Source organism: Pan paniscus, chromosome 9 (genome assembly GCF_029289425.2).
Source record: "Pan paniscus chromosome 9, NHGRI_mPanPan1-v2.0_pri, whole genome shotgun sequence".
NCBI lineage: Eukaryota > Metazoa > Chordata > Mammalia > Primates > Hominidae > Pan > Pan paniscus.
Genome location: NC_073258.2, coordinates 104,721,236 through 104,746,113, shown reverse-complemented (window position 1 = coordinate 104,746,113; position 24,878 = coordinate 104,721,236). Strand labels below are relative to the sequence as shown.

Genomic DNA, 24,878 nt, shown 5'->3' with positions numbered 1-24,878 from the left:
ATGTTTACAGTAAGATAACTTAAGTGCAAATCAGGCATGTATTCTATTTTACTTGGATATAAAACATAACTCACCCTGAAGCTGTAAAATCGTTCATGCTCCAGTTTTTCTCTAAACTTAGTCATTTCTCAGTATTCAGTCTCCTTGTCTACTTTGCACAGAAAGAACAGACCTTGTTTTCACCAGTCCTATGTGTGGCACTTATGTAGCAATAAAATACAAGATAATAAATGCAATTGTTTACTAAAAGGTCAAGAACATAGAGAAAGCTTGCCCATGGTTCTGAGTAGGTCTGTGTGGCTGAGTCAGGGTTGTTGTTTTTTTTCCTAAAATTGGTATGTTATCTTTTGCTCTCTGGAGGATTTTTTAAAAACTCTTTCATATGGCAGGATTCCCTCCACTATGAATTATGTGACTATTTAATTCACCTGGTATGGATGCTGGACTAGAACCTCATCTGATCAAAAGATTGGAGAGATCTTTGACAGTGATAATAAGTGTTTTGTGTGCTTTCGACAGTCCAGAATACATGCTCTGAACCTAACTTGGTGTAGACAATCATTATCAATTAGATGAAAGTCAACACAAGGCAGATATGCTGAAGAGGTGCTCAGGCTAAGCAGGAGGGTCACAGTAGAGGCTGATAACTCAAGGCAGACACCAGCAGTTTTTGCATCCTTGACTGAGGGTCATGGGATGCTGCAGCTTCTCAGGCACCTTCGACATGATAGCTAAGGGTTGTCCAATGATTCTTGCTCCAACCACAGAATTACAAGCCTTAAAGGACCTTCAACAAATTAAGAATAACCCAGGTCCTTTAAAAGAGAGGCATTGTCTCATCCTTTTGGAGTATCTGGGGAAGTTCCCTGGGTCCAGATCCACTGCAAAAGCTTCTCGTTTGGGTTTCAAGTCTAGGTGTTGCTTAACTCTCTTGTAAGACCAAGCTAGTTTCTTTACTCAGCACTCCATTGTTCAAGAACTTTCTGGAGCAGGAGCAGGGGTCATTGGACCTACCATTGACTTCTGTTTAAACCATACTTTGTTTTTGTTGAAAGTGATTTTGCATTTTCAGAGCATTTCTTTTTCACAAATTGTTATTTTAAATTAATGCAGTTAACTTCAGAATTGATTTTTATAAATACGTGACAAAAGCTGAATAAAATCATATTTACTGTTCAGCTGAAGGAGACACATTAAATTAGTTCTTTTTCTCAAAAAAAATTTAAAATATTTACCTCAGAAACCAAAATGTTCTTGTAGTCTTATTAGGTCACCTCATCATTCATAAATATTTCCTCAGCCGTCGTTGTTGTTTCTGTCAACTGCCCTAAATCAAAACTTGAAAACAGTAGTAAAGCTCATACATAGGGACATGTTTGCATTTTACCTATGGTTTGGATTGACTCTTCAGCCTCATGTTAGAAGAGATTAAATTTCCCCCTCCCTTCTAAGGGACTGAGAGTTCCCCACAGCTTTCTCTGAGAGAGATGTCTGTGTACACACTACATTCTAGGCACTGCTGGGAGCCACCCTGGAGAACTCCATGAAGCCACTTTCCCCAGAGCTGTCACAAGAAGCTTTCACTTGCGTGGGAATGACTTGATCGGTGTCCCTGTTTTTATTTCAAAAATGAGGGAAGCATTTTAATTTCAAAGATTTTTTATGTGCTGCCATGCTTCTAATTTCGTCAGCTCATTCTGAGTTTTGTGGTTCTTAGACCCACACTATTGTGACACAAGGCTGCTTGTAAACCATCTGGTGCATATTAGCCAGATAGACTGTAGATTATCCGACAGTACAAGTTAATGGGGATTTGGAATTATAGTCCTGAATTATAAGTCTTCCACCTCTAGCATGTGACCTCAAGAGAGATGTGAAAGACAGAAATGATGTGTGTCAGTCAGGGTTCAGCTCGTATCAAGCAGACACACACACACACACAGACACCCACACACACTCACCTAGATTAAAGAGACAACCTATCAGAAACAGAAGGAACAAATATGGCTGCACCCAGATGAGAGCTATATAATATCAACAATATGACTGTAGAGGACATCTTTCACATGGCTTGAACTGTGATTAAATCTCTGGATTCTTCCATAATGTATGACAAAGACCGTGCCTCCAGATAAATGATCATTATTACCTGGATATACCTGAACAGAATACAGAGTGGACTCATAAGGTAATGAATGTAGCATGGCAGGAAAGGTTTGTTCAGAACTTATTTTAACAAGGATGACTGAAAATTAGATGTATGGTTTCTTGTAAAAGAAAAAAAAAAATGGAGCTGGCCTGACACATTCATCGGTCTATTTCACCCTCTCACCCAACTCCCTTGACTCCCTTTTCCCTACAGGGAATATTTGAAAACTGCTCCTGAGTTATACCAATGGTAGATTAATGCTTTAAAGCCTCTTACTTGTGTGAAGAGGGACTGTTACTCTGAGAGCAGATGATCATCAAATCACTTAGCAACCTTTGGACCTTGATTGGTTAAAGAGAGACAACATTGCCTGAGAGTAAAGTTATAAATTGTGGGCTTGGCTGTCTGGGACTCAATAGCACATAATTTTTCTTGATTAGATACTACAGTCAAATCTTAGGAAAGCAAGTTTTCATTAATTCCTATTTTCCCTTATGATAGGAGATATTTGCCTTTGGGGAATCTTATTTGTTTGGTAGTTTCTTTAAAGACATTTAAAAATCATTTGAGGCTGTATGCTCTCTATTTCCTTGTTAATGGGTCATGAATTTTGGGTCATGAATTTTAACAGAGATGTTTGAATCATGGCTCATTTACCTCTAGATTGTACAAGGGTTAGTGAAGTAAGTGCTTGGAAACCTCATGTGCCATGTATTCCATGGCAAAATACATAATCCTTTCCAGGCTTTCAATGATGTTGTGTTTCTCATTTAAAGTGTCTTCCTGAGAAGTTTTAATGGCAACTGGGATCACTAGCAAACTATAGCACTTTAAAAAAATATGTTCCCCATGTGAATCCTCTCCTTTTAAGTCAAGAGAGCCAATTTCATGGCTAATTATGTTTGTTGACAGTAAATAAGTTGGTGAAAGTGTTAGATTTTATGAAAATGTCTCCAGAGTAGATTTGTACATTGCTCACACATCATCTGCAATGCCAGGTGACCTGTAAAGGGGGGATGTGGAACTTAACAGTGGGAGAGTGGAATTAATTATCAAAACTAATGTGGAAGGAGTTTGAAATTTTGATTCCCACTATTTGTTGTTATGTGGATGATTTGGGACCATGAACCAAGAAACTGGATGACTTAATTTTATGTATTTCTATCTCGTCTATATTTTTAGATGATTACACTTAAGATAAACTGGAAGTTTTCTGATCACTTGGATTTGATTTACAAAAAAGCGAATGTTATCTTTTTAGTAATTAATTGATTTTTATCCAAGAATATGGCAAGACAATACCATGTTGTTTTTACATAGCATTCAAACGTATGATGTCTTATACTCAGAAGCCTGTTTATGTTCCTTCCGTATAGTTGAATGACTGTTGTATTTCACAGCAATGGACTTATTCTGAGTACACTGAGCTGTATGTCACTCTTAGGGGGTATCCTATAACTCTCCATCAGTAACGGATCCCACTCTGATTGCGGATGCTCTGGACAAAAAAATTGCAGAATTTGATACAGTGGAAGATCTGCTCAAGTACTTCAATCCAGAGTCATGGCAAGAAGATCTTGAGAATATGTATCTGGACACCCCTCGTTATCGAGGCAGGTCATACCATGACCGGAAGTCAAAAGGTAAGAGACAGACACTTTTACATTCTTCATAAGCACATAGAAATCTTAGCAGTACAAGCTGAGTATCCCTTATCCAAAGTATTTGAAACCAGAAGTCTTTTGGATTTTGGATGCTTTTTGGATTTTGGAAGATTTACATTTATACTTGCTGGTTCAGTATCCCTAATCCAAAAATCTGAACTCCAAAATGTTCCAGTGAGCATTCCCTTTGAGAATCATGTTGGTGCTCAAAAAGTTTTGGATTTTGGATCATTTCAGAGTTTAGATTTTTGGACTAGGGACATAACCTGTAATAATGAGTAAGGATTAGCAGTACAATATATTTAACTCACTTAGATCAGGTGGTTACTATCAGTCCATTGTCATGTTTCACAGCACTTTCAAATGAAGTTCTGCATTTTGCCCAAACTGTGTTTATTTTGCATCAGACTAAGAAGGGTTTGGTCCCGTGAAAGATATATAGGTCATAGTTTGGAGCTGGATGAGATCTTATAAAAATTATCTGAACCAGCTTCTTATTTTTTGGCAAGCAAGGCATTATTAGCCCCAATTTTACAGTGGAGAAAGCCAAGTCAGAGGAAGTAAGTAATTTGCCAATGTCTGTGTGGTTAGTTAGCAATGAAGAAGAATGAGGATCCTGGTCTCTTTCCTACAAGAACAGTGCTTGTGTAATTGATAGTTTTGCCTCTCTGATAGGTGTGAAGATTGGTTTAGTCCAGGGATGTCAGTGTTGGCAAGAGAGAACCCTGTTAAAGCAACAGCCAAAACTTTGTTGGAAAATTTCAATTCTACCTTCTAGATCTGATATCTGCTTGGTGCCTGGGTGGTTTATGTGCTCGAGATATAAATGTCTCAAGGCAGAGGAAAAGAAGGTCTGGAATAGTTTGGAGATGTGTGAGAGCACATATTCAATTAGAAGCTTCAGGAAAGTACAATAAGGGGAGAACTGAGAGGAACATTAAGGCAGAGAGAACATCATGAGTTAAAACAATGCTTAAACTAAAAAAATAAATATCCAGGTCTTACATCTGAGTGATATGATCTTAGGATGAGAATGTTTATTGGCATGTAAAACTCCAATTAATAAAGATATGAAATATAGTTGCCTCTTATTGAATAAAACAATTACTTCTAGTCTGTTATGTCCTTTCCTTATTTGATAAGGTTTGTTATAATTGAAATGTTCCCTAAAAGGTCTCGAAAGGCTGGTTTGCGTTGTAGATATAAAGGTATTTCACCAAGATACAGCTTGTTTCCTGCACTTTGAAATATTAAGAATACTTTTAAGAGCTGTGAACCTGGGCTGCTTTAGCACAACCATTTATAACATTTGGGACAAAATGACTAATTAGTTAACTCCTGCCTGGGCCTTCTGCTTATGGCTTAGCTAAGAGGGGGACAAGAAAGTCCCTGGTGGCCCTGGTGTTACGGAGATACGCCATGTGCAGATCACTATAGCCCTGAATCTCTCCAGGGCACAGATTGGATTCAATTTAAAGAAAAAATTGCTTTTCTGTAAGACATTGCTGTGTTTGGATCTCTACTAGGTCAACTTAAAAGAAAGTAAAATATGCACATGTTTTGAAAACCCCAGAGGAAATTTTATATAAAAATAGTATTGGACAAATGAGCAATAAAAGCTGACTCTGTCTTCAGCAATTCAAGGGACAGCCCTTCTTGGCATCTTTTTCCTGGAAATATTAAAATTTTGAAATCACCTAAATCCATTACTTTTTTTCCCCCTAGAAATTGTGTTGAGTTGGAGGCAGGAGGCCTGGTTTCAAATTCTAACCTTGCCACTTACAAGTTTTGTGATTTTTTTTTTTTTTAGCAGGTACCCTGATCTCAGTTTTCTTATTGGCAATGTGTGTGCAATAACACCTACTTCTGGGGACTGCTTCTGGTGCCATCAAGAGCACCTGACACTTCATACGTGTTCAAAAATTGTCAGCTAGCTATAATGACTTAGAATTCTGAAATATGTTTGCATTACGTCCTTGGTGAAGCCTACCTTGTCCCTTGTTCTGTGATGTAGTCCCTGTGATGTCTACCCACCCCCTAACTTGGTAAAGTAGGAGCACTTAAGACACCACCTCACTTTGTATGTCCTACTGCTGCACTGTTATTGTACTGTTGTTTCCTCTAAGAGGATCTGGGATCCCAGCACCTCCTATGGTTCTCCACTCTGGCTGAATATTTAATAACTGAGGGAGCTTTGAAAACCTTCAGATGCCTAGTCCCACCCCAGATACATTGACTCAGAATCTCAGTGGGGTGAGACTGGGATATATATTGATATTATTTATGGTTCCTAGGAGAGTGATCCTTAGAGACAGCCAGTGTCAAGAAGCACTACTTTAGAGATTGTTCATCCTGTATCTGCAGTACTTGGAACAGTCTCTGACATATTTTAGATGCTCAATTAATGTTTGTGGGATGGAATATATTACTAATCCAGTGTTAGCCTATTTCTAAAGTTTATAGAAACCACCCCATAGACTGGAGAGGGTAGCTTTATTAAAAATGTCTTTGGTTACCGAAATAACCTTGCAAGAGCATTCAAGGGGACATACTACTTGATGTTTGTGACAAAGTAAACATCGTCTCTCTCCCCTGCTGGCTTAGGTTGCATTTCTTAATCTCTTGTTTAAAATGGCCCTAAGGCATTTTTGTACCATTTAATTTAACCCTGGCAAGTCACCACTGTCTCTGCTCTTGTATAAATGTGCTGATTTAATTATTTATCATTCCATTGATGCTGAATCACCTGCATGTATCACAAAAACAGGGGAAGTCAGGTTTAATATTTCAGCTGGTATTTTCTGCTTTGAGAACTTAAAAATACAAATTCATGGCTTGTATGCCAATGTATGAGGAGGGGAGCAGTGAATAAACAGTGAAAACAGGAAAATAGCGATGGATAATGGAAGTCCATTAGGTGTCAAATAAAACTTTGCCTTTTCAGGATCTCCAAAAAGTCTCCTTCTATCAGTATAATAATTTCTTAATGATGTTGTGCAGAAGCAAGCTCATCATTTATGAATATCTTTTGAGCATCCATTCTTCTGATTTGTCCAGACAGATGGAAAGTGGCATTTTTCATGATTGCAAAGAGCAGGATTCTAAGATGACATTTGAATGTGAATATACAAAACACAGAGTTTTATGAACTCTGAAATAGAATGCAGACACACTGAGTAAAGAACTTATAATGAATCAGGAATATTTAAAATATGAAGGTTCATATTTTACAATTAAATGATGTGTTTTGCTTCTTTTTATTTAGTAGAAGGGAGGTGAGGTGGTAAGTGAGCTTTTTGTTCTCTTCAAGAAGAGTTGAAAATGGCGAATGCAAAAGAACAGTAAAGTTTTGGTGAGGAAAGAGAGAGAGAGGAAACAGATAAAATTACCAAGTATTGAAACCAGGATGTCAACGCAATAATGTCTACATTTTTAAAATTCACAAGTAATAGATAAGCTCAAACTTGTCTGTAAAAGCTTCTGGAGTGAAGATAATATAACAAGTTAATATATTCAACTTTCAGTTTCCTAGGGGGTAATGGAGAAAAGGGTAGCATATATAATTGAAATCTGTAGATAACTGTAGTTTCAAACCTAATTTTTGCCAGTAGTTTCAGCCTCATGCTTTAACCTCAAAGCTGCCCAGAAGTTAATTTTTAAAAAATTAGTATTTTAAGTTCAAATTGCATTTACTTTTTATGGTAGATATACTAATAATGAGTATCGGAAGTGTGCATAAAATTAAGTGAAATTATATGGGTGTTCTTTCTGTAAGCTACATAAATACTCCTTAAATTGCTGCATTACCACTGCAGTTTAACTAAAACTAAACTACAATTCATTGAAAACATATGCCTCCAGGGCAATCAGGCAGGAGAAGGAAATAAAGGGTATTCAATTAGGAAAAGAGGAAGCCAAATTGTCCCTGTTTGCAGATGACATGATTGTATATCCAGAAAACCCCATCATCTCAGCCCAAAATCTCCTCAAGCTGATAAGCAATTTCAGCAAAGTCTCAGGATACAAAATCAATGTACAAAAATCACAAGCATTCCTATACACCAATAACAGACAAACAGAGAGCCAAATCACGAGTGAACTCCCATTCACAATTGCTTCAAAGAGAATAAAATACCTAGGAATCCAACTTACAAGGGACATGAAGGACCTCTTCAAGGAGAACTACAAACCACTGCTCAATGAAATAAAAGAGGATACAAAGAAATGGAAGAACATTCCATGCTCATGGGTAGGAAGAATCAACATCGTGAAAATCGCCATACTGCCCAAGGTAATTTATAGATTCAATGTCATCCCCATCAAGCTACCAATGATTTTCTTCACAGAATTGGAAAAAACTACTTTAAAGTTCATGTGGAACCAAAAAAGAGCCCGCATCGCCAAGTCAATCCTAAGCCAAAAGAACAAAGCTGGAGGCATCACGCTACCTGACTTCAAACTACACTACAAGGCTACAGTAACCAAAACAACATGGTACTGGTACCAAAACAGAGATATCGACCAATGGAACAGAACAGAGCCCTCAGAAATAATGCTGCATATCTACAACTATCTGATCTTTGACAAACCTGAGAAAAACAAGCAATGGGGAAAGGATTCCCTATTTAATAAATGGTGCTGAGAAAACTGGCTAGCCCTATGTAGAAAGCTGAAACTGGATCCCTTCCTTACACCTTATACAAAAATTAATTCAAGATGGATTAAAGACTTAAATGTTAGACCTAAAACCATAAAATCCCTAGAAGAAAACCTAGGCATTACCATTCAGGACATAGGCATGGGCAAGGACTTCATGTCTAAAACACCAAAAGCAATGGCAACAAAAGCCAAAATTGACAAATGGGATCTAATTAAACTAAAGAGCTTCTGCACAGCAAAAGAAACTACCATCAGAGTGAACAGGCAACTTACAGAATGGGAGAAAATTTTTGCAACCTACTCATTTGACAAAGGGCTAATATCCAGAATCTACAATGAACTCAAACAAATTTACAAGAAAAAAAAAGAACCCCATCAAAAAGTGGGTGAAGGATATGAACAGACACTTCTCAAAAGAAGGCATTTATGCAGCCAAAAAACACATGAAAAAATACTCATCATCACTGGCCATCAGAGAAATGCAAATCAAAACCACAATGAGATACCATCTCACACCAGTTAGAATGGCAATCATTAAAAAGTCAGGAAACAACAGGTGCTGGAGAGAATGTGGAGAAATAGGAACACTTTTACACTGTTGGTGGGACTGTGAACTAGTTCAACCATTGTGGAAGTCAGTGTGGTGATTCCTCAGGGATCTAGAACTAGAAATACCATTTGACCCAGCCATCCCATTACTGGGTATATACCCAAAGGATTATAAATCATGCTGCTATAAAGACACAAGCACAGGTATGTTTATAGCAGCACTATTCAGAATAGCAAAGACTTGGAACCAACCTAAATGTCCAACAACGATAGACTGGATTAAGAAAATGTGGCACATATACACCATGGAATACTATGCAGCCATAAAAAATGATGAGTTCATGTCCTTTGTAGGGACATGGATGAAGCTGGAAACCATCATTCTCAGAAACTATCACAAGGACAAAAAACCAAACACCACATGTTCTCACTCATAGGTGGGAATTGAACAATGAGAACACATGGACACAGGAAGGGGAACATCACACACTGAGGACTGTTGTGGGGTGGGGTGGGGGGAGGGGGGAGGGTAGCATTAGGAGATATACCTAATGTTAAATGACGAGTTAATGGGTGCAGCACACCAACATGGCACATGTATACATATGTAACAAACCTGCACATTGTGCATATGTACTCTAAAACTTAAAGTATAATAATCATAAAATTAAAAAACAAAACAAAACAAAACAGAAAAAACATATACCTATGAATTTAAGGACAATGTATATTTATTCAAGTTCATAGCATAAAATGCAACATTTCTAAATTAAGAAAGGATCAGCCCTGACTGGACATTAACGGAGAGGTGATTTATGGAGATAAACAATATAAGTAAGATCTGTTCTTTTTCTTATTCCAGGAGAACTTGACTTTCTAGAATGATAGTGTGTTCACCAAAGAAAAATCCAAGACATAATGGCAAGGAGGGAAACCTGTTTTCAAAGCTTGTGTTGTGATTAAAATATGAACAAAATTATTGGGGTGTTCCAAATTAATAGTTTTAAACTAATAATTGAAATATATTGTTCTCCAAAAAGTAATCATTTTTAGATACGCATGCTAAAATTCAAATCCACTCCTCTTTTAAAAAGTGTTTTAGACTCGACACAGTGGCTCACTCCTGTGATCCCAACACTTTGGGAGGCCGAGGTAGGCAGATCGCTTGAGCCCAGGAGTGAGAGACCAGCCTGGGCAACATGGTGAGAACCTGTCTCTACAAAAAATACAAAAGTTGGCCACGCGTGAAGCATATACCTGTAGTTCCAGCTACTCAGGAGGCTGAGGTGGGAGGATCACTTGAGCCCGGGTAGTTCAAGGCTACCATGGGCTGTCATTGCACCACTGCACTCCAGCCTGGTCAACAGAGTGAAGACCCTGCTTTAAAAAAAAAACAACAAACAAACAAAAAACAGTATTTTAATATTGAGTGCAGTAAACATCTTGATACTAAATTAGTTCCAAATGATGACGTTTGAAATATGTGATTTTTACAGACTCTAAATGGTTAGATGTTACAACTGTGGAACAGTTACCAACCCATTTCCAAGGATCTAATACCAATTCTATTATTTTCTCCATGACATTTTGCTCTAAAATCTAAAACATTTGACTCTAATTTGCAAATTATTTACAGGTAAATAACTAGCATAAGAAACTGAGAAATAAATGAAATAAATGTTTTATATCAGTATGTTTTCATTCGTTCTGAGTTCTCTTAAGTCAGAATAGGTTCTTTAAAAAAAGTTATCATTTATTGCTGTTTCTTTGTCATGCCACTGCATGCTAAACAGGAGGACACAAGTTTTGATTTTTCAAAAATGATTTCAAATGTAGGAAATTATTCAGAGAGCATTAACATATGAACATATTTTAGAAACTGAGTGCTTGCAATTTTCTCTGTCTGCCTATTTGATACCTGGGTTAAGAATTTGCCAAAAGCTGTTGGCCGACACCAGTGATGAGTCAGATCAGTCAGTCTTCAGATATCTGTAACTACATCTCTGTAAATTAAGGAGGTACTGGTGACATCAGTAGATAATAGACATTAATAATAATTTGTGTTGCTTATTAATATTACATTATTGTTAATAATAGTTTCTATTATTGAAAGATGGTTAGCTTCATTGAGTTTCCTGAACCATGTGGTATATTTGGTACCTTTACCAAGTGAAAGTTTTATTTATCAATATTAAAATTGTTTGACATAAATTTAATAGAAATAGAGCAAAAGAAAGAAGGATGTTGCAATGGAAAGAGCATGGACTTGAGAGTCAAACTAACTTGTAATAAAACTCTAACTCAAATCCTAAAATCAGTAGCAGTGGCCTTGGAGAAGTCAATTACAGACCCCTGATTCTCTATTTTCTTCTCTTTGTAAAATGGCTCTAATTATAAGCACTTTGCAAATTTGTGTTAGGATTAGGTAATGAAAGAGTATCTAACACCCTCAATAAATGATAGCTACTGTTATTATTTGAATTGCTTGCAAAACTCTGCACAGAACCAAGATATTTCTATTAATTGCTCTGCTGTCTTCCCTATAAGGCTCTAAGATAACCATCAGTAATCTGGAGAGCCTCACAGATAGTATTTGGCAAATATTGTCATATTTAATTATCTGTATAATCAGTGTACTCATTAAAAGTTTACAAAATTATCTCCAAGTACTAAACTTTTCTGATACTATTTATCCAGAAATTTTCTGACACTATTTTGCTTATTGGATGTTTTTTCTGCTAAGCTTTCCTTTTAGAGACTTTTGCCACTGTTTATGACTCGTATGATTTGTAAGTATCTAGCTGCCTCACTTACTCTGTTTGCCAGCAAGCATTCATAAAAACCATATTGTTGTTTATCATGTTGTGTGTCTATGAGGGCACACACATGAAATATTTTAAGAAAATCTCAGCAGTGGGACAACTTTCAGTTGTTTTTCCTCCTGGTGCCTGTGCCACCTCTGCTTTCATCCTAGACGCAGTTGTCCGTCTTTGTGGATATCCTAACCCCACCCTCATTATCAAAGTTATTCCCCTCATCTAGGCATGTCATTCAAATGCAAATCAATAGGAAAAATCCATTTGACAGTGGAAAGCCATAGGTAACTTTTAGCGTCGGATGAACAAATGTGCATTTTCCACTGCAATTACTCTTGTTAAAGAGAAATGTGTGTTCCTTGTGTTTGCTGTGCTAATTTTTTTCTGTGAAGCATTGGAAAATGATTATGGGATTGTTTTCCTTTATGCCCCACTAGACTTAAGGAGACACTACACTGCTCCTAGAGCATATATGCTTGTAGGCACTGCTGGTGCTGAGAGATCCAACTCACTGAGTGTCTCTACTTGCTAATATAGTTATGCATTGTGTCCCCACCCAAATCTCATCTTGAATTGCAATCCCCATAATCCCCATAATCCCCACATGTCAAGGGAGAAACAAGATGGAGATAATTGAATCATGGGGATGGTTTTCCCCATGCTATTCTTGTGATAGTGAGTGAGTGGCACAAGATCTGATGATTTTATAAAGGGCAGTTCCCCTACACTTGCACACATGCTCTCCCTCCTGCCACCATGTAAGACGTGCCTTTGCTTCTCCTTCGCCTTCTGCCATGATTGTAAGTTTCCTTAGGCCTCCCAGGCAATGCATAACTGTGAGGCCATTAAACCTCTTTATAAACTACCCAGTCTTGGGTGTTTCTTTATCTCAGTATGAGAATGGACTAATACACTTGCAAAGGATAGTGTTACGTCTGATGTAATCAAACTGAACACACCTGATCATTGGCTTTTTGTATTTAGTTCAAGGTGGGCATGGCCTTCCATTCCTTAGTAATCACCAATTACAGAATCTCAGCTCCTTCTAGTTTTAGGTGCTTCTGATTTAAACTTCCTTCTTTGATCTGTGTTACTCACTTCAGTAATAATGTGGGCATACCTACTGAGAGGTAGGATTTAGACCTGTGCTTCAAACACTCAAAACTCATTTAATCTTAACAAGTTCCTTGGCAGGAGCTACTGTGGTTCCCATTTTGCATAGTAAAAGAAAAAAATTCAGAAAGTTTCTGTGAGAGCTAGAAAATAGAGAATCATGACATGAACTTGGCCTTGTTGGCTGCAAAGCTCATGCTGTGAGCAACTCAATGGTGTTTAAAGCTCAGGGATTCATAGTCTAGTAAATGAGAACAAGAAATTTTAAGACCTTCATCTCCTAACTTGTTTTTTTAAAAATTTTTCATTTCATAGATATGCTTTATACATCACCCAGGTCATGAATTCCCAGGGTTTAGAGAATTGCTTTATGATGGTGTTACTGCTTTCATGGCTAATTCAGTGCCTTCCAGATATTCATTCAGTCATCCATTGATTTTCCAGTACATATGTGCTGAATATCTACTTACGTCCAGTGGCTTTAGGCAAGTCACTTAAGTCCTCTGCAACTCAGTTTCTACATCCATCCAATGGGAATTGTAATATCTAAGATGAGGGTTTGCTGTGAGAATTAAAGGAAATTTGATTTTGTGAATGCATCTCACAAAGTGCTGGATACATAGTAGTTGCTCAGTAAGTTTGCATTCACAAATTGCTTCACAATGCTTCTAAACCTTGAAAATCAGGAATTGTCTGATTAAGAATCTTTTGCTGTGATTTAGGTTAATTTGTGTAAAAACAAGTGGTAAATGTTTTTATTCTTTAGATGTTAAACCCACATGTGGAGTCACAAAATTCAGTGTCTTTCATAATTTTAAGTTAAAGTATCCTGATAGTCCCTCATTAAAACTTATAAAATAATTGTCCTTTCCAGATTTATTTGCACTTCTGCATTGGGATTGAAATGTGAAAACAGTTTTCATAATTATGTGCTGATTTATAGAAGAGGGAATCTGAAAATCACAGTGAGGTTGTAATATTCATAAGGATGAAGACTCCTGGTGAATTTATGAACCTTGAGAAAGGCTGAGAGCCCCTGGTTGTTTAACAAAAATAATACAATTATTCCTATAGTCCCCTCACCTCCCACCCCACCCCAAAGCATCATAAACCTGGTGCTGCAACATTAAAGGGAAATGTTTAGCACTTTTCATAACAGATTATGGCACTGTCTCCCATTTGACAAAGGCAATGTTCCTTAGCACCTTGATGTTTGCATCTGAGAACCAGTCTTCTCAAGACCATGCTCTACCATGTGTGCCACTCCTTCTATATTTCACGGATCTTGGTGCCAGTCATCTCATGCATCTTGGTTTATCCTTGGCAGAGATGGTTCTAAATCCTAGTTTCTTAATTCTAACCTAACACTTTCGCACTACACCACATCCTAGACTAGTCTTGAGATAAGATCCAAACATTCAACATATAAAGTATTAATAATACTCTATGCATTCCTGAAAGATAGTTGGAATTGTTTCACCTTTGTGATAAAAAATTAAACTGAAAAAAATCCATGGTTTATCTGATTCATTCAGGTAGTAATTATTGAGTGTCTATTTCTTGCAAAGGGAATCTGGCACAAAGACGATGTTGTGCTTCCTTCAGCAGCACCTTGCTCCTAATCGTTGAAGTCAAATGGTTTTAGAAGTGAGCTTGAATGAGCTGCATTTGGTCCTTACATTAGGGACAAAGTACTAGAAGAGAAGGGATAAAAAGATGATTAGCTCTCTACCTCCAACAACTTTTTTAGTTCAATAGAAAAGAAGCACCTGAATATGGATGCTTCTTAACTTTTGATGGGTTTACATCCCAATAAACACATTGTAATTGGAAAATATAGTTAAGTCAAACCACATTCAATACACATAGCCTACTGAACTTCATAGCTAAGCCTAGCCTACCTTAAACATGTTCAGAACACATATATCAGCCTATAGTTGGTCAATATTATCTACCACAAAGCCTATTTTATAATAGAGGTTTAATAGCTCATATAATTTATTGAATACTTTACTGAAAGTGAAAAACAGAATGGTTTTATGGGTGCTCACCATTAACATACACAGCTGAAAGCACCATCAAAAAGTAAAAAAAAAAAAATCATGTTGAACCATTGTAAGTTGGACTATCTGTAAAGAAAACAAAACAAGGTCTATGAAGTAAATGCTATAATAGAGGGCAGAAAAAGTGTGGTGAGTACATACAGAAGGAGTCATAGGAGATGTAGAGTGAATATGCCTTTTGACTTGAGCTCTAGAAGATTAAAATAATATAGCAAGCTGAGATGCCAGAGAAAGCAAAACAGAAGAACAAGAGCATGGTTTTCAAAAACATCATGGCCCTACTTTGAGTGCTCATTCTCCACATGCCATCACCATGTGGTAAATATGCACTAGTATGTAGGCTGCTGCTACATGCCTGCTAAGAGTTTATAAAGAACTTTAGCATTATAAAGGCTAGACCTTGTAACAACAACAATAAAATGATTACTGGTGCCAACATTGTGAAATTCTATCTCTAATGAAAATACAAAAATTAGCTGGGCATGTGGCACACACCGGTAGTCCCAGCTACTTGGAAGGCTGAGGCGGGAGAATTGCTTCAACGTGGGAGGCGGAAGTTATGGTGAGCTGAGATCATGCCACTGCACTCCAGCCTGGGCAACAGAGCAAGACTCTGTCTCAAAAAAAAAAAAAGAAAAGAAAAGAAAAAGAAAAAGATTACTGGCTATCTTCAAGGACATGCAGCAGTTTAATTGGATTCTCTGACAGTCTGTGGATGATCAAGAGAAAAAAGCATGTGATTCTACTATCAGAATAAAGATTGATGAATGACCAGCACAATGAAAGCCAACTGATAACTTAATGTTTAGAGACTGACTCAAGGAAACCATCCTCTTGTTGACCAAAACAAGCAGTAAATTATTGTGCATGTGGAGAACAAAGGTGCTTTCCCATGTTCAAAGTGAGGAGATTATTTTGTTTCATAATGAATTTTTGTATTCAAAAAAACAGACTTACCTTTACATACCTTGATTTTGACCCAGTAAGGCACATTTTGGACTTCTGTCCACCAGAACACGTAACTTGTATAAAATAATAAATATGTTTCACTTTAATAAGGAATAGATTTTTAAATTTTTATCTTAAGCTGATCACCACCCATGTTGTGCTTGCCAAGTATGTGAAATCTTATATTGGTTTTATCTGTCCTACAGAAACTAGAATCTTTAGGATCCTGGCATTTGTTCCCACTGAGGACAAATCATTGCTATCAATCCATTCAGCTCCTAGATGAGGCAAGAAAGGGTTCAAGGAGAAATGAGGACAAAAGGAAGAGTGTGCATTGGCCAAAGTCCACTCGGTTCAGATAAAAGGACGAAATGTTTTATCACAATACCAAAGACAAAAGTGGACTCTGAATAGCTGCCTGGTTTATTAGTCAGAACTGAATAGATGGATGAGGATACACAGCTGCTCGTGCTTGGGTATGTGTATTAATGACATTGTGAAAATGACAGGTTAGTGCCTATGGGTGCACCTAGGAAGCCAGGTCATTTGCACAGCAAGTGGTCCTCTGGTGGGAAGACTTCAGCATCGCTTGTGGAAGCTGCTCTCTGAACCCTCCTTCAAATCTTTACACTGGGCTCATAATGTACAAAAGGCATGAAGAGGCCTGGATTCAAACTCTGGCTCTACCACTGACTGGTTGTATGGCTGTGGACAAGTTTTTTTTTTTTTCTTAACTTTTGAAAGGCTCAGTTTCCTCAACTGCAAAAGTAAGAGTAATGATTGTATGTAATTCATAGCATTTATGAGTATTTCGTGCACTCATGATGAACACAGCACTTAGTAGTCTAGATGGCCAGGATCAAAAAGAACAGGTTGACTCTCCTTCCTCCCACACGTAATATTAGAAACTATAAAAGGGTGTGCATTCACGTCCCCATCCTAGAGCTCAGATCCCAGCATTCTTACTACATCTCAAAGCACCTCTGTGATTAGGCTGCATCTAGAGGCAGGGGCTGCAGAAGGAAAAGTGCTCCCCTGTGCACTGTGCAGCACCCCACACTTTACCAGTATGTCCAAAGGAAGTTTTTGAGGACAGGGGAGCCTTTCCCAGCCTTTCCAGAAAACTGCCTGTATGAGGCCCAAAAAACTTAATTGATGTCAAAGAGCTTTGATAAAGCAAAACTAAAATTCAGAATGACAGAAAAAGAGGGATTATTCCATGATGTAGACTGGGATGAAATAAGGGACGTTAGCTGAAATTAGCGGGCCCTTGAATTAAATTTGGAACACCCTTGATGCTCTGAAATGTTCAGCTATGGAGACTGATGCAGGAACGGAAAGGGCAGCCCCTCTCTCTTGGTTGACACCACTTGGCCTGTCTCCCTCCCAGAAGTCTCACTCCAGAATTCTCCTTCTAACCCAAGCACCAGAAACCTTAATTGCTGCTCAGCCTCTGTCTGGCTCCCTGCTCTGCTGCACTGGCTCATCAGTCTTCTTTGACTGGAAACTCAATATCCCCTGCAGAAAGTCTGCAATCACGCTTTGAAGTTATTTGCATCCAGTCAGAACAACCTTTCAGTTCTAATTCTAAATTGAGTGCCTCGGTGGTTTCAATCGCCTGATATGTAGGGCAGGTGGATTCTACAGCAGTCACACTGGGTCACAGTTCTTAGTGACATTAGTGAATTGATGCATAAAACTGACAGAATTGTGAATCTCCTCATGGTGAGTAAGAAATGGAAGTAACCAATGCTAGTCAAAGAGTTATACAATGTGAGGAGTTTGGTTTCAAATAGAATGAGGCTTACATGCCTTCTCCTGGTTTGTGGAGGGCACTTTGGAGTTTATTGGAATTCCCATAGGGACATGCTGTACTTTGGCTTGGGTGTCTTCTGAAGATAAGGATGTGGCCATTCACCACCCAACCCCGGTTCAACATCAGACAGGAAAGTCCAGTACAGCCCTCATAACATTGGTCTTCTTCTTTCAACTAATGGCTTACTGACCATCCCTCTATTGTGCTTAAAGTGACAGAGACTATGGAGCAAAAGGGGGAAAGGCTTCAATTCCAGTTTTACCATTCACTGTTAACTCTTAGCAAATAATACTCACTTCAAATGGGTGGGGAACAACTAAATGTAGTCATATCTGTAAGGTTATGACATAGTTCAGCAGAGGGCTGAACGAAAGCAGAGACTCAGTGTTGCCGCTTGCGTCCTGTCCCTCTCTGCCTTCTCATACATCACGATCCCTTCCTGCTAATTGTACCTCTTTAGTCCTCCGTGTTAGACAAATATCTTCCCATTATCACAAGCAGCAGATTTGGCCCTCTGCATCAGCCCTGTTCACAAGCCCAGGAATGCACAGGCCAGCATCAGTATTTATCTCAAGGTGACACTTGTAATGGATGATTGCTGCACTTCTTAATCCATTTCTGTAATCCTTTCTGCTTTGCTTGCAGTTATTTTCAGGGCTTTAGCAGCAATAAAATGGTTCCTTTCCCAAGACAGAGTTCATTCAATTTAAATCTGGATTGATTATAGCTAAAGTTATGACATGTCTTTACAAAGGAATAAAAAAACAGCAATAAATTATGCACTGTGATTATTTGGCATTTATTTAGTTCCCACAGTATCCTGGGCTCAGCGTATGACAATTGGGGATAAATCCCTGCCCTTGAGAATCAAAGCACAGTTGTAGATATAAAAAGACAAACAGGGATGCGGTTAGTGGACTCATGGTCCACACTTGTTCCTGCAATTTTCCTTAGATGCATTCTACTGACACTGTCCTTGACTTTTGACCTCTGCTCCCAAAGGCTTTTTTTCTTCCTTCTCCTTAAGCAGTTTCGGTTTAAGCCTAAGACATTTACCAGGGCTAGAGTTTAGAATGAACATGGTGATAACTTCCTAACATTCATGGGATTCCTTCTGTGGTGGCCTGGTGCACACAAGGGCGTGCATTGGGAAAGGGTGGTGGGTTCTGTGCAGACAAAAGGACTTGCTTCTAACTGTGTTCTTGTGAGAAGATACTCATGTATGTATGCACCAATAAGAGGATTTGGCTGCCAAATGGATGGATAATTGGATGGACTTGGAGAACACGAAATCAAATCTAATTTATGTAACACAATAATGCGAATTGAATTCAAGTAAATATTTATGACTTAGCTTTGAAAATATTGTGGTGCTTTTAGTTCATAGAAGTCCCACTGACCATATCCCTTGATAATCATTTATATAATGTCCAAAGAAGAAAACATAAAGAGGGAGAAAGACGTAGTATATTTTTAAATTTTGTCCATTTGACTTTAAAGGAAAAGAATGTGAGAGGGGGAGATTCAAATGAATCAAGATTAGTAAGAATAGCTGGCATTGAGTGCCAGGCATGTTACATTCAATTCTTCAAATGATTACGTGTTATAGATGAGGAAGCAGAAGTTCAGAGCCATTAAATAACTTTCCAACTAAAAGGAAACATAGCCATGATGTGATTGAAGGCAGTTGTAACTTTACTGCGGCTCCAAAGCACTTAACCACTATGCTATACTGCCATCTAGGACCCAGTGCACAAATATGCACCATATTCACACACAAAAAAATCATTTTCTCTAACATGTTGATTAACTTTGAAGTTAAAAATAAAACTAAAACCCTTTTCTTTATTACATTTATGTGTGAAATTTCACTGCCAGGTAGACATAATACAGTGGTTGTCTCTAATGTGTCCTAGATATAATTTAAATTTTATTTAAGTGATGGCTTAGAGTCAGGATTTATTTAGAATGAAGAAGCAATTTATTTTGTCTTTTTGAAGATAAAGGCAATGATTTTAATTTGCCAAATGTTTCATTTTCTTTCCTCTGAACTTTTTTTGCATAAAAAAGATGCAAGGAAATTTGAACCAAGACATGAATTTTAGCCAAGATTTTTGTTTTGTTTTGTTTTGTTTTTGTTGTTATTTTCAAAGGATAGATGGGATCAAGACAGAAATTAGGTCTTTTACTTTAGGTTCCCAGTAATTGAGAGCCTGAGGATGGATTTAATCCCAGGATTAAAGTTGTCCTCACAGAATCTTCCCACTCTATTCCCCAAAACACATGCTGAGCAATTGTGCTTACTGTTGCGTTTGCTTACACAGTGCATGTATTTGCTTACAGTTGACCTGGATAGGCTCAATGATGATGCCAAGCGTTACAGTTGCACTCCCAGGAATTACTCGGTCAATATAAGAGAAGAGCTGAAGTTGGCCAATGTGGTCTTCTTTCCACGTTGCCTCCTCGTGCAGCGCTGTGGAGGAAATTGTGGCTGTGGAACTGTCAACTGGAGGTCCTGCACATGCAATTCAGGGAAAACCGTGAAAAAGTATCATGAGGTATGTCATTCTTAGATTTCTTGTTGCAATGCTTAATCTATAGGATTCAGGAAGACAGGGCCATTGCATACAGTTGTTCAGGTTGTTCATTGCACAAGGGCACCCAGCCAGGGTTTGATTAGGAGCAGAAATTCTACCCACACTAGGTTTGCCAAGCCAAGTGTCCTGATGACAGGTTAATCCTATCCTGACGAAGGCACTGTTTTTTCTAATTTGAACAATACACCATGTGGATCAACATCAACCTTGTTAGAATATATAATCAAATATGTGATATAGTAATTTCAGAGCTTGACCTACTTGCAGAAAGACAGAAAAAAAAGAAATATGATGTTATTCATTTATAGGATATGACGGCACAATCTCATAAGCAAAACCTTAATTCAATTATATCATTTAATAAATTTGGCACAATAAAGATAGCAAAATATAAATTGTCAAAGATCTTTTTATTTTCTAAATATGAAGTATGTTTCAACTGGAAATGCTCAGTTTATTTTAACTATTATTAAGTGCTACTCAGGGAATCAGCTCTTGGATTATGCAAAAATAGACAAAAGTAAAAGAATATAGGAGGAACAAAAACTTAAAGAGCACAATAACCTTAATAATAGTAACAATGGCATTTATTGCTTGACAAAAACTATTATAAGTAATCATTAGCTCATTTAGCACCCCATCAACAATATTGTAAAAATGTCGCTATTTTTATTCTTTTTTTATAGGTGAGTAAACTGAGCCCTAAGAGGATCAGTAAGTTGGCCAGCATGGCCTGGTCAGTAAATCACAGAGCCAGGACTCCAACTCCAATCCACTGGTTCCAGGGTCTATGGTTTTTCTTATCACTAGTAATATATAGCACTTTATTGAGCATAAAAGATAGGCCGGGCGCGGTGGCTCATGCCTGTAATCCTAGCACTTTGGGAGGCCGAGGTGGGTGGATCACCTGAGGTCAGGAGTTCAAGAACAGCGTGGCCAACATGGCAAAACCCCGTCTCTACTAAAAATACAAAAATTAGCCAGGCGTGGTGGCAGGCACCTGTAATCCCAGCTACTCAGGAGGCTGAGGCGGGAGAATCACTTGAACCCGGGAGGCGGAGGTTGCAGTGAGCTGAGATCACGCCATTGCACTCCAGCCTGGGTAAAAGAAACTCCATCTCAAAAAAAAAATTACATATATATATATATATATATATATATATATGTGTGTCTGTGTGTGTGTGTGTGTGTATATATATATATATATATATATATACACACAGACACACACATAGAGAGAGAGAGAGAGAGTAGACTGAAGAGGAGTTAGAGCTGTTCCGTGACATAGGCAGCATCTCTAATTATTATTGTGGAAACACATGCAAGTCACTAAAGTTTAGACTCAGTTTTCACATATTTAAATGGGACTGAGAAATTAATATATCAGATAACCCCTTCCAGAGTTGCTCTGAGGGTCAAATAAAATAATGCATATGAAATATATTTTGCAAGATGTTAAACATCATGCAGAAATATGTTTTAAAATATAAACTAAAATATGAAGCAAACATCATTGTTAGGAATTACTGTTTGAGTTGCTCTCCATCAGTGTCCACAGCAATCCCATTACTGGGTATATACCCAAATGATTATAGATCATTCTGCTATAAAGACACATGCACACATATGTTTATTGCAGCACTATTCACAATAGCAAAGACTTGGAACCAACCCAAATGCCCATCAATGATAGACTGGATAAAGAAAATGTGGCACATATACACCATGGAATACTTTGCAGCCTTAAAAAAGGATGAGTTCATGTCCTTTGCAGAGACACGGATGAAGCTAGAAACCATCAGTCTCAGCAAACTAACACAGGAACAGAAAACCAACCACCACATGTTCTCACTCATAAGTGAGAGTTGAACACAGGGACACAGGGAAGGGAACATCACACACTGGGGGCTGTCGGTGGGTTGGGGGTGGGGGGAGGGATAGCATTAGGAGAAATACCTAATGTAGGTGATGGGTTAAAGGGTGCAGCAAACCACCATGGCACGTGTATACCTACGTAACAAACCTGCACGTTCTGCACAAGTATCCCACAACTTAAAGTATAATAATAATTTTTAAAAAGTGTCCACCACAACAAAGGAATAGGTAGTTCTCTCTAAACAAAATCTCCAGCTTTGTAAAACTGTTTTTTGGAGGCTTTTGTGGTGGTGGTGGTGTTTTGGTTTTGATTTGTATTCTGAAAACAACACAAAAATCGTAGTAAGTTAGGAGGTAACTTCTGGATTAAGCAAAAATGAGTATGTAATAATTGATATTTTCAACTTGGAAAATGTAGGAAATTGTTCCACCATGACCGTACTTACTTCAGACAGGGAAACACTATTTTAGCCCTACATGGAACATATTTTCTTAGTCATAAGAATTGCTTGATCCACCCCACTGTTTTCAAAGGAAAAAAAATGTTCTCATATCTAGAGAATGCTATCATCTATGTTCATTGTGTTTTATTTTTGTATGAACTGATGAACTCTAGATTGGATGTTGTCCTTCACTTCTAAGAACCTGAATTTTATAACCTTTAATCATACCCCAAGGATAAATGCAGAATGCAGTAATCAGGTTATAGTTAAAATAATCTAGGAAGTGACGAGGTCTCTACCTAGTAGTAACTGTGAGGAAGAACATTCAAGGTCAGGACTTTGATGTATTTGTGGAGTGCTTTATTTTTATCTTGACTGTATGCTCAGATAGAATTTTTAGCTTGATTTAAAAAATTACTTATTGTGGGAAGAGCAGAGTGAACCATAGACCCCCAAAGACCCTTGCCTCCCAGCCAGTTAGTTTTGAAGAACCCTGAAGGCCTGGCTACCCTCCTCCTCTTAGTTCCCTTCTTATCTCTCTACACAATAACCATTACTTGCAAATTTCTGTTCTCAGTTAATGTGTAGAGGGGAAAACTCTTGATCTCTTTGTTCAGTCGCATGAGTGGATTTGAAACATTGGCATCCTTTGAAACTGTATCTAAAGCATCTCTTTAAGACATGTGTCCTAATATTTTTACTTCTAGAACTGTGCAAAGCTCTATAAAATCTCTCTGTCAAGTGCTGGACAAAAGGAAAAATAAACATCCATCACCAGCGAGTAACTGCTTACCTGGAACAAACACTCCTGTAATATGCCCCTGAGACTCCTGAAATACCTTTGAGATGTGTCACAATTATCACTGTCAAGTGCCCTGTGGGAAACAGCAAAAGGCTTATTCCATTTCCAGAAGTGGGGGTTGCTTGAGCCTAGTCTCATTAGGGAAAAATTCTAGTCCTTTATTCTGAATTCTGTGTCTGTATTCTTACCTCTGAGAAATGAGAAACCAGTTTCCCCAGCTCATGGTTGCAACTGATGAGATGTGAAATGAGTTTCTGTGAAAGATGAGCACCCTTAAGGGGGTAATGAGACCTTGTCACATAACAGGCTTGTGTGATTCTCCACAAATATTTCAGTGCTCAACCTTAAGGAATTTAAATCTGGGAAACTGGAAAGCTTCTAACGAAGCTAATATCATTGCTTTTTTCACAGGTCATATTAGTTGTCCTGTAGGGTTTTGAGCGGTTTTCACTGTGCAGTAAAATGTGACTGTCTTTATTATTTCTTGCTCTCAAAAGTTTGTAGGTACCCTGTTGAAGTATTTTTCCTCTTTCTAAACAATCATTCTATGCTTCTTGGAATATACTAAATATAGAGTAGGAAAAATACCTTTTCTTCTACCCTTCCTAGGTTCATGGCTGAGGCCACTATAACAAAAGACAGAATAACAAAGGAAAAGTGTACTCATTTATTGAATATGTTTTACATGACACAGAGGCCTTGGTAAGGAAGACCCAAAAAAGTGGTTCAACCTGATAATTTTTTACAGTAAGTTTGATAAAGTGTGGATAGTTGTGGAGAAATATGATAGGGCAGAGTATGATCTAAGGGTAATAAACTGGGGAAAATTAGCAAGGCCTGTTTGTTCAGATTCTTCTTTGTTCTACCTTTGTCTTTGGAGATAAGGATTCTTAGGCCAGGAGCAGTGGCTCATGCCTGTAATCTCAGCACTTTGAGAGGCCAAGGTGGGATGATCCCTTGAGGCTATGAGTTCAAGATCAACTGGGTCAACATAGCGAGACCCCCATCTCTACAAAAAATAAATAAATAATAAAAAAAGGAATTATTTTTAAGTAGCCAACTGTGGAGGATGTGTCTGTGGTCTGAGCTACTTGGGAGGCTGAGGCAGGAGAATTGCTTGAGCCCAGGAGTTCAAGGTTGCAGCAAATCATGATCATGCAACTGCACTCTAACCTGGGTGACAGAGTAAGACCACATCTCAAACAAAAAGGTGGGGGGGAATTCTTCTTTCTTCTAGGTATAACAGGGGCACCTCTCACATGAGGGTCTTATGACTTGCTACATGGGAAGGTCAGAAAATCCTAGGTTTTATGACTTCCTTCAGGATGAAGGGTGAGGGGAAGGTCAGAGTGATCTTTCTGCTTTTCTTGTTTTCTCAAATTCC

At 38.0% G+C, this 24,878-nt stretch overlaps 1 protein-coding gene across 2 annotated transcripts in view; it reads left to right on the top strand.

Annotated features, from left to right (window-relative positions):
• PDGFD (platelet derived growth factor D) overlaps positions 1–24,878 on the top strand; it is a 257,644-nt gene that overhangs the window by 217,215 nt on the left and 15,551 nt on the right. For both annotated transcript variants that reach the window (XM_003828368.5, XM_003828367.5), the window contains exons 5-6: positions 3,594–3,792; positions 20,121–20,335. In XM_003828368.5, the coding sequence (XP_003828416.1) occupies positions 3,594–3,792; positions 20,121–20,335 (414 nt within the window). The remainder of the gene's footprint in view (positions 1–3,593; positions 3,793–20,120; positions 20,336–24,878) is intronic.